General features: G+C 36.4%; 1 protein-coding gene across 1 annotated transcript; it reads right to left on the bottom strand.

Moving 5' to 3' along the window:
* Window positions 1-8,901: 8,901 nt before the first annotated feature.
* On the bottom strand, window positions 8,902-10,963 carry LOC145100600 (mannan endo-1,4-beta-mannosidase 5-like). Its single transcript, XM_079037805.1, has 5 exons — window positions 10,586-10,963; window positions 10,310-10,504; window positions 10,046-10,168; window positions 9,677-9,879; window positions 8,902-9,544 (listed from the first exon to the last, which is right to left on the bottom strand). The coding sequence occupies exons 1-5, from the start codon at window positions 10,961-10,963 to the stop codon at window positions 9,043-9,045; spliced, it is 1,401 nt and encodes a 466-aa protein (XP_078893931.1). The 3' UTR covers window positions 8,902-9,042.
* Window positions 10,964-11,198: the final 235 nt, after the last annotated feature.

Raw genomic sequence — 11,198 nt, 5'->3', positions numbered from 1 at the left:
TGGATGGGAACATATGTACCTTCAAATCTAGGTGACAAAACGTTACACTCTAGTTCATGAAAATGATTATGAGGAAACACTTTTGTTGATAGATTTTAAGGAGTTGTGTTAATTGCATTCTCAAATTCACAATATGATTACGATATCCCTCTTCATATTTCGAATTGTGAGGAATGGCAAGGAATTTTTTTTTAACTTTCAGGAGATATATCACATCTTGAAAGAGGTTGAACACATACAATATCCAGACGAAGTGCATAAGCTTAAGAAAACTAATTAGAGGCTTGATGAAACATCACGAAATAGGAATTTCTACTTGAGAAATTCAAAAAGTATTGATTTCTAGAAGTCCAATTGATTTCTGAGTACCTGTCAAAGCTAGTGAGACCATAATTGTTACACCTGGTATTACATGTTGACAATACTAACGATATGGAATAATGTATCTAAGTTGTAGGTTGGAAAAGTTAGGAACTGTTACACTATCGTGGACATAAGGAGAGGTCACTCATACTTTGAATCTAAAGGTTTAGATTGAATAATAGAACTAAGTCAAAGGCATACCATGTTGAAATGTTTCGACATTGGGTATTCTATACATGGAAATATTATAGCAAGGAATTGAACATATAATGGATCCTTGTAATAATGAGTCGAGTCCCATATGCTTTGTATATAGGATAGATTACATATGTTATAATATTCGATTATTCTATTTTTCAAATGATTTTAGCATTGTGTGAAAAGGATTAAAATTCCATGTGACTGAAGTTGTTAAACAAACTATCAAGAACATTCTGAGGTTTACTGAAGATTGGTTGCTTGTAGACAATTGGAAGTATGGTATTGTTTTGGAAAAACCATAGTGGCATGTTTTGGATCGAGATGATTCTTGGTCATAATTTATAGTCGTATGGGAATATGGAAATTATTCCATAATGGGAGATGGGTATATGGAAATGTATCCATAATAAGAGTTGGCTATAAAGTCTACATATAAGTTGGAAACTTTAATGTAAGAAAAGTGTTCAAGGAATGTACCTTAAATTTGAGACCACATTACCAGCGAATTATTTCTTGTAACAAAGTTCCAGTGGAATATTTTGTAATATCGGAGACTCAGTCTTTGAGACTTTAGAATCTCGATATCACAAGACATCAATGCATGTAAAGTTGAAATTCCACCACATCTTGGATAACGATAAGAATTTAGAATCATGAATTGAGCATCATTGGACTAACGTCAAATAGATCTATTCATAAAGGATGGACCATCGAGAGGCATAATATGCATGTTCAAGACATGGCATGACTGATGCTATCCAATTCAAGTGGTTAGTTGATTACTTGAAACATTATACAATGAATAAATTCATAGTTGTTATGATGATTAAATAATAGAGATTTATTTATAATCAATGGGTAGTATGTCATAGTAATTCTAAGATGATAATATTTTCTAAGATGATAATATTTTCTATTCTTAAAGTAGAGATATATAGTTTATTGTTTATAGATTAGTTATGCATTGACTTACTCAAATGTATCTCGTAACTGGATTTTATAAAGGGTAATTCTATGTGTGATTTAATGTGTGAATTGTATGACTATGTAGTCAAAGTAATTTGTTCCTTTTTCCCTAATAAGAAAAGCGATATCATTGGGCGCCTAGATGATTTGATGTTGAATATATAGTGTTGGGCCCATCCAGCACTAATTGATGTGTTCAATTTGACGTCCAATCAAGTCTTTACAAATCAGGAACTCGGGAAACATAATTTTGGAAAATGATATTGATTCTGATCTATGTCTCGTGTCCATATGATATCTGGAAGAACGAAGGAATAGTTGATCACTTATCTTAGGGCCAAAAGCTTATTTGAATTAGAGTTCGGCAGTGGCTTTGGAAAGCACTCTTTGCTGTTTATTTCAAGGTCTATACTTGCAATTGTAGTTACAAAATTATCCAAGTGGGAGACTGTTGGATTAAGGTGTCTAAGCCAATAACTAAATCTGTATATTCTTGAAATAGAAGCAAAGTCCTTTTCGGGTTGCCCTCAAAACTACTAACTAATTAGAATGACAGTTGGAGATAGAGGATAATTTGGTAGTTTATTATATGAAATAATAAACTAATTGGAAATTGAAATATATTATTTATTAATATATTATATGATTAATATATTAATTAAAAATAGTTATAATTAATTGATTAATTAGAATTATTTGGATTTAATTCTAAGATTAATTAACATTAATTATTCAAAGGACTCTTTTGTTTCCATGGGAGTTTCCTTGAGCAAGTATAAATAAGATACCATGTATGCCATATTTTCCACACACATATACTTGCTTTCATAGAGTCGGATTCATGATCTAGTCTCCTCTCTCCTCAAGTCTTCTTGCAACTAGAGTTTTGGGTACAAGCCATTACAGGCATCCATTTCTTTGGTGCTAGCATTCCAAGATCTAGAAGAAGGATTCTGCTTTGATTATTTACAATAATAATCAAAAGGTATGTAACCCTAACTTTATGTATGAATTTCAATTTCATAGCCTCTCTCCTAGGATTTTCTTTATATTCATAGTTAGTTGCTATCAATAGAGAAAAACATAGATCCTTTCTAGGTTGCATGTGAACTTAAGGGTGTAAGTGTTTATTTTCTGCCACATGAAATTTTTGTTTATAACCTAGAAAACCCATCATTCACTAGGTAGGCAGTTCGTGTGGGAGTGTTGTAAGACTATGGGGTGACCCGTAACATTCACCGGTACTTGCACAACAGTGAGGGTGTGGCAAATCCATTATCGGTCATGGATTTATTCAGATGGAAACGCCACAACATGCATGGAATCAGGAAGTGGTAGGTCGTCAGAGGACAGTTGTGATATAAGACTACAGTTGGTCTTGTAGCATTCACTTTTAGCATCAGATTTGGTGGTGTCAGGCTTGTAAGGTTGTTATGATCGGTTGGAGCAATAAGTGGTAGGATAGCTAAGGCAATTATTTCCAGTTGAGGATTTCATTCGGAAGTCGCGTGGGGCGACTGTGTGTGGCTTTTGACTCAACAACTGGACATGAATCCGAAAATTCAGTTAGTTAGTAGATAATTTCGGACCAGGGAGGTCTCAACTACTTTTGGAAATCAACTAGGCGCATCGAGATAAGTGAAGGCGGTATTAGTGATTTGGGACTCGTGTGTGGAGCCACTTGTTATTGGAAGAATATGCTATGTCACTTGCAGCTTGGATTGTATCATATCAGAGTAAATAATTTGACCCTGTTATGCAGCTATCGTCCAAGTCTAACCGTTGCACGGATGAGTCTTCTACTCGAAGGATTATCTGAGCCTTCTATCAAGTATAAGTGTTCTGCAGCAATAAATGGTCAGTGATTTTGTTCCCATTAGTAGCATCAAGTCAATCAAGGGTTGGAAGCATTCTGTTAAATTCTAGACTTCAATGAGGATTTTGCCTGGTAGTGTTTAGTATGGCCTATCTGTTGGGGAGTTAGACCAATTCGAGATTTCAGGTTTTGACGAAAGTAGAGGTGGCTTTCTGCATGGGATAAAGGATGCGTTATTCTTCGGGTTAGAGAGTTCTGATAGGGTTGGGTTCGGTTGTCATTGGGAAGCTTGTTGTACGCGTGGGGTTGTAATTGTGTTGTTCAAGATATATGGTGTGCCAAGAATGAAAAGGAATGATTTCGAGGACATAATCTAATTTAAGTGGGGGAGAGTTATAACACTCGATTTCAAATCGTTTCATTATTCGGGGCCATGGCCCAATTATCATAAGGCTTAAGGCCTCGGGGAAGGAAGGTAGTGGCTCTTTTTGGATAGGGGAGTTATAAATTAAGTAATCTGAGTGTTCGTTTGTGTTTTGGAGCCCAGGGGTATAGTCATAATTTGATAGCTCGGTCCTTTATGAATTTTGGATTTTTGTTTGGGAAGTACTTAGGCGAGGGTGAGTTGATAGAAGTTTAAGGCTTCTTGTCATCCTTTTGTGGATATAAAGTTCGTTGCAAACAGACTTAAGACGATGGATTTATGGCCAATTGAAGATCATGAGATTTGGAGCTTGGTCGAGTACGATGGGCGTACTCACCAAGTACGTTGGGCGTAGAGGGTTAAGTAACCGCATGTCTTCTTTGAGTACGCTAAGCGTATTACGGGGTACGTGGGGCGTACTCCCTTTCAACAAGAAACCCTAAATTTGAGGGTTGTACCGTATTTAAGCCATAAGTTAGCCTTTTGGTTCCTTGTTTAATTAGCCTCCTCACCCTTGAAAACCCTAATTTGTTCCTTAGCATATGGATATTTTGAGCTCCTGTGAAGATTTAGTGGAGGGTTTGTGCATCTAGAGGAGTAAGGTGAAGCCTGAAGACTCATTCTTTGAGGGAGGGCTTTAAGATCCAGCTTTAGCACCTTATTTTGGTGGCCTGTGAGTTATAAATTCAAACCTTTTCATTTCAATTCTTAGATGTACTTCTTGGCATGTTTTTAGTCATTTTGATCCTTTTTGGTTGGTAATTAGGAGTTAATGCCGTTTTGGAGCTTAGCCTTTTAGATCTGGTCATATTAAGGGTTCCTTGGGCATAAAGGTGCAAAATTTATGGTGGTTTTGGTCTCATGCATGTATTAATTCATTCATTAAGCACAATATGTAGGCAACTTTATGTGATTAACAACCTTGACGGAGTCAAATATGAGCTTGGATCAAAGTCTTAATGGTTTAGCTGATGTGGAAAAGTTGTCCATGTTAGTGAGTACGTTGGGTATACAAGTTTGTACGATGCGTGTACAAGCCTTTCATGTAGTACACTGAGCATATAGGTTGAGTATGCCCCACATACTCAGTAGGATAAGTTTCTTTTGTTTGGGCTTCAGTTTTGGGCTTGAGTGGGTTTGGTTGTCTTAGGCCGTTAGAATTCATGGGTTAGGCTATTGAGATTTTGCGGGACTTCTTGGGAAAGGCCCATGAAGGGGATTGGGCCCAATTTGGAAAATTGGTCCATATTTTGGCCTTAGATGCTTATTTTAGATTTTGGGCTTTTGGACATCTGGATTTGGCCTTGGCCTTGCGCCAAGTTAGAGGAAGGGTAAAAAGGTCTTTTACCCTAATTTAGACTCTTTTGTGTGAGTCAGGATCCAGTTATTAACGGGTTGATATTTTTGTATTTGATAACTCATGGATTTTAGTGGATCTATATATAGATTTTTATCCCTGGGTTTAAGCTGTCTGAGGTGAGTCTCCTCATTGTACTATGGGTCGAAGGCACCAATGCTGGCCCATTGGCTTATGTGTTATTGGAAGACTAGTGGGTGGCCCTTGGAATTTGTGTAAAAGACCTAGAGGTAGCTCCTGACAAATCAATATGCAAGACCAGGGTTCGGACGCTGGCAGTTAAGTAGATAATTAGTTGTTTATTGTATGCTAGTTGTGTGTGTGATGCTTGCATGGAAGACCATGAGGTGGATCCTGACACTTGTGTATAAGACCTATGGTTTTGGCCCCCAATATGGCAAGAAAAGGCCATGATACGGCTCATGGCATAATGGCAAGACTACGGTTGGACATAGCACCTTCTATTGCATGTTTGATATGTATGACTTGTATGTTATGTATGGTATGTGGTATTTGGGGAATTCACTAAGCTTTGTGCTTACAGTTATTGTTTATGGTTCCAGATACTTCCAGTTCGAAAGCGAAGGACTCCGCTTGATCGCAACGCGTACACCCATATTTTCCGCAATCTTGACATTTTGGGATTGTACTCTGATAACTGTTTTTATTTTAAAATATCTTTAAGGATTTGAGTAAATGATAAATGGGTGTGTTGGTTGTTTGAAAAATGAAATTTTTACTCTCGTATTATGGGATGTTACATCAGTCGGTTTTGACTAATTCATTTACAACGGGCCTTTCCACCTTATCAGACCAGTTGTATATATGCACGGTTATTGTTCAAGTGATTAAACCAGCTAGTGTGGCTTTCAAAACATGGACAATTAACTTTATACAAAACTCAAAGACTTCAAGCTGTGTGGGCTCTCCAAATTTGGTCAATTTTGACATTTTATCCGTTTTTTTTTAATGTGGTCTAATTAATATGAATAAACAATATAATATGTCTTTGTTATTATATATCTAAGTTATTTTAATTTGTTAACCGTATAATATACGAGTATATAACGTAATATTCTATAAAACTTGGATGATGTTAAGGGAAGCGCGAATGACATCAATAGTAGGAAGCATCATATTTAATTATTAGTTGCCTTGTTTTCTTATTTCTATAAGAAAACGGGAAAAATACTTACTTTTTAAATAAGTTTATGTTTTTATTGGTCACTAGAACTCGGGTTCTCGGTTTTCAAAACATGGACAATTCACTCTATAGAAAACTTAAAGACGTCAACAGGCGTGGGCTCTCCAATTTTTTTTTATTATCCAATTTTTTATATGTTGTTTCCGTTAATCATTGTAAAAGCCAGGGTTTCAGTTACTATGTTTTGTTAACAAATATTTAAAGTTTTCATTCGAATTACGTACATGCGCATGAGTGTGCGTTGATCAAAGACTTCCCATGCATGTGGAACTATCTCTTTCAATAAAGAAGCATTTCATTTGAATATTAATTGAATCAATAAATAACGGGCTATCTGACAATTATCTTAAAGCCGCAAGAAATTAATTGACACTTTCAGTAATATATAAGAGAATATTGATTCTAATCCCCTCCTTCAATTCTGCACATTGTCAAGGCATTGCCTTTTGGTTGTGAGCATGATGATGACGAAGACGACCATGATGATTAACCACCATGAGGGAGTGAAATCTGAGTTTGAATCAAAGTCTTAATGGGTTAAGAGCTGAAATGGGAAAGTAGGTCATGTTGGTGAGTACACTGGGCGTATAAGTTTGTACACTGCATGTACAAGCCTTTCATGCAGTACATTGAGTGTACAGGCTGAGTACGCCCCGTGTATTCTGCAGGATGGGTTTCTTTTCTTTGGGCTTCGGTTTTGGGCTTGAGTGGGCTTGGTTGTCTTCGGTCATTTCGGGCCATCAGAATTCATGGGTTGGGATGTTGAGATTTTGCTGGACTTCTTGGGAAAAGGCCCATGAAAGGGATTGGGCTCAATTTGGAAAATTGGGCCTTAGATGTATATTTTTAGGATTTTGGGCTTTTGTACATTTGGATTGGGCCTTAGCCTTGGGCCAACATAAAGGAAGGAAAAAAGGTCTTTTACCATAATCTGAACTCTTTGTGTGAGTCAGGATGTAGTTATTAATGGGTTGTTATTTTGGTATTTTATAGCGCATGGATTTTAGCGGATCTGCAGTCAAATTTTTATCCGTGGTTTTCACCTGTGTGAGGTGAGTCTCTTCATTGTACTATGGGTCGATGGCTCCAATGCCGGCCTATAGGCTTATGTATTATAGGAAGACCAGTGGGTGGCCCTTGACATTTATATAAACGACCTGGAGGTAGCTCCTGGAAAATCAATATGCAAGACAAGGGTTCAGACTCAGGCAATTTAGTAGATAGTTAGTTGATGATTGTATGGTTGTTGTGTCTCTGATGCTTGCATGGACGACCAGCAGGTGGCTCCTGGCACTTGTCTGGAAGACCCAGGGTTTTGGCCCCCGACATTACAAGAAAAGACCATGATACGGCTCGTGGGATAATGGCAAGACTACGTTTGGCACATAGCACCTTCTATTGCATGTTTGATATGCATGACTCGTATGTTATGTATTGTATGTGGTACTTGGGGGAACTCACTAAGTTTTGTCATTACAGTTGATCTTATGGTTTCAAGTCCTTCCGGTTCGAAAGGGAAAGGTCTGCTTGATTGTAACGCATACACCCATATTTTCCGCAATCTTGAGATTTTGAGATTGTCCTTTGATAACTGTTTTTATTATAAACTATCTTTAATGATTTGAGTAAATGATAAATGAATATTTTGATTATTTTAAAAATGAAATTTTTACCTTCGTATTTTGGGATGTTTCGTCAGCCGGTTTTGACCAATACATTTACAACGGGTCTTTCCACTTTATCAAACTGGTTGTATAGATGGCCAGTTACGGTTCAACTGATTAAACCAGCTGGCGCGGCCTTCAAAACTTGGACAATTGACTTTATAAAAAACTCAAAGACTTCAAAACGTGTGAGCCCTACAAATTTGGTAAATTTGGTCATTTTATCTGTTTTTTCTTTCTTTTTAACTTGGCCCACTTAATATGAGAAAACAACATAATATGTTTTTGTTACAATATATCTAAGTTATTTTAATTTGTCAACCGTATAATATACGAGTTTATAACGTAATATTTTATAAAACTTGGGATGATGTTAATTGAAGCGCGAATGACGTCAATAGTAGGAAGCATCATATTTAACTATTAGTTGCCTTATTTTCTTATTTCTTTAAGAAAATAGGAAAAATACTTATTTTTTAAATAAATCTTAGTTTTTATTGGTCATAGAACTACTTTAACGCTTTATTGAACATATTTTACGTGTTTTTGAACAACCGGTCTTTCCATCTGAATCAGTTATTTATATATGGGGTTCCCGGTTGAAACGCTTGAACCGGTCGGTCCAGTTTTCAATACAGACAATTCACTCTATACAAAACTCAAAGACGTCAGCAAGTGTGGGCTCTCCAAATTTTTTTAATTATCCTATTTTTTATATGTTGTTTCTGTTAATCATTATAAAAGCTAGGGTTTCAGGTACTATGTTTTGTTAATGAATATTTAAAGTTTCCATTCAAATTACGTACATGCACATGAGTGTGTTGATCAAAGACTTTCCTTGCATGTGGAACTATCTCTTTCGAGAAAGAAGCATTTTATTAGAATATTAATTGAATCAATAAATAACCATTTTATTAGAATATTAATTGAATCAATAAATAACGGGCTATTTGACAATTATCTTAAAGCCGCAAGAAATTAATTGATACTTTCAGTAATACGTAAGAGGATCTTGATTCTAATCCCCTCCTTCAATTGTGCACATTGTCAAGGCATTGCCTTTTGATTGTGAGCATGGTGATGACGACGACGACCATGATGGTTTGTCTTAGAGGAACGTGGACCTTTAATATGATCAAGTTGGAGTTTATGATTTTTGCCAGAAGGAACATTTTCAGATGCGATTCTTAGCAATTGAGACAGCGTGCTCATGGCTTGAGATTGCTGAGAAATGATGTTGCTTGTTGATGGATTTTCTGACAAGGTTATTTCATATCCATCGCAGTAAGAAGCCATTCCATCCGCCATAAGCTGCCACACTAAACCACCACCAACAGTTCCTCCAGTTCTGGCCATCATATAAATGTTTCTATAAACAGCATTCAAGTAGGAGTCCCTTTTGTTAATGTTATATTTTGGATCTTTGCTAGACTTCCCAAATTCAGCAATCACAAGTGGTTTCTTAAGGATAGTTTTTGAATCCTGGTAATGACTCCACATCCATCTTTGCATAAATGCGATCTGTGACTCTTCATTTTGTCCAGACAACCTGTAGCATAACCACAAATTTGAATACTTACCTTAAATACTCTAGCTCTTTTAGTTGCATATATATATATGGCTTTTTTGTATTTATAGATCATGAATGCTCTTGTTTAATGTTATCCAAAAAAAATATTACCATTGATCAGGATATGCATGTATGGTGGCAAAATCGATTCCCCTAACAAGATTATTGCTGATGAAATCAGTTCCAACTTGGTAACCGGGGTTTATCTGCTTTCGTTCAGGCATTGTGTCACCGTAAAACCCTTCCATGCCAAGCTCCAATAGATGGTGTCTATCCAATGATTTGACGAAGGAAGCCATTTCTTGAACCCAAACCTGCAGCAAAATGCATAGAATTCATAAATTAAAATTAATTCCTTATAACGTGTGTGTGTATATATATATATATATATATATATATATATATATATATATATATATATATATATATATTAATGTTTAAAGATTCTTGTAATTTATATCTTTACATGGTGTCACTTACATTAACTGTTCTTCCAGAGGAATCAGCCTGGCAGCGGGGCTCGTTTATGAGTTCCCATGCCATGATTGTGGTGTCGTCACGATATGCGATCCTGGTGATAGTATTCACCCTTGTTATAACTCTCTGCATACAGTCATCGTTATGCAGATAAGTTCGGTATGAAAACACATGCTATGTCGATCGATATATAAAAAATACAAAACATTATTGATGTTGATTCTTCAAAGTTTTCTCAACAATTGATGCTGTTGAATGCTTACTTACTTGGACATGGTTCTTATAATACCCTTTTACTATTGGGTTGGTATAGAAATCGTCGTCACTGTTGATCTGAACGCCAGAACTTCTTGCCCAGTTAACGTATTGTTGTCTCCCTCCAAAGTCTTTGTAATTGTTAACAAAACTTAATATTAACCGAAGACCATATTTTCTTGCTTCTGCCACCACGAAATCTAGTCCCTGCAAACCAAACCCACGTTTAATGTAAGAACACCATACAATATGAAGGAAACATGAGCTAAGAAACATGTTTGTTGATACCTGAAAAACACGTTCGTCGTATGCTCCTGGTGAAATCTGAAGAGCTTTGTCGCCACCATCAGCAAAAGCCCATGTTCGGCATACAGAAAGACCTGCATTTGCAGCATCTTGTAGGACTTGAGTAACTTTCATCCTCTCGCTTGGATCAGTGGCTACATTCATCATCCAATACGCATTAAAACCATTAAATAGAAAAGGGGACCCATTCAGAACAAAGTTAGGTCCTTTGGTTCGAACAAAGCCGCTTCCTTTACCCCTGTGAACCCTAGCTTCACAAACAGAGACAAGAAGTGCCATGCATAGAACCACAAGAACGCTCCATGAAAGATGGGAATTTCTGATGAATGAAGCCATTGTTGGTTGAAAGTCTGAATGCATAAGCTGTTGGGAAACGATGCTATATATAATGGGTCGTAGGTAAATAAGTTTGCTAAATATAGAAATCGAAAAAATATTTGATGAAAGGCAAGAGAGCAGGAATTGAGCCTTGTTTTCGTGTGTTACAAGATGGGCATTACGGCGGTTATAATATTATTATTATTAACAAAAAGACTTATGGGACAAGCAAGTAACGAACCATTGTTGTATCGTATATATGGATGTATAGATGTGG

Source organism: Lactuca serriola, chromosome 4, assembly GCF_051521515.1.
Source record: "Lactuca serriola cultivar US96UC23 chromosome 4, Lser_US96UC23_V15, whole genome shotgun sequence".
Classification (NCBI taxonomy): Eukaryota; Viridiplantae; Streptophyta; class Magnoliopsida; order Asterales; family Asteraceae; genus Lactuca; species Lactuca serriola.
The sequence above is the reverse complement of the archived record's forward strand: the minus strand, read 5'-3'. Positions and strand labels throughout refer to the sequence as shown.

Excerpts from the sequence above, each read along its gene's own strand:
- LOC145100600 (XM_079037805.1), bottom strand. The coding sequence starts at position 10,963 with ATGCATTCAGACTTTCAACCAACAATGGCTTCATTCATCAGAAATTCC. Across the intron at positions 9,880-10,045 it reads CCTCTGGAAGAACAGTTAAT|GTTTGGGTTCAAGAAATGGC; the intron begins GTAAGTGACACC and ends ATTTTGCTGCAG. Across the intron at positions 9,545-9,676 it reads CATGCATATCCTGATCAATG|GTTGTCTGGACAAAATGAAG; the intron begins GTAATATTTTTT and ends GTTATGCTACAG.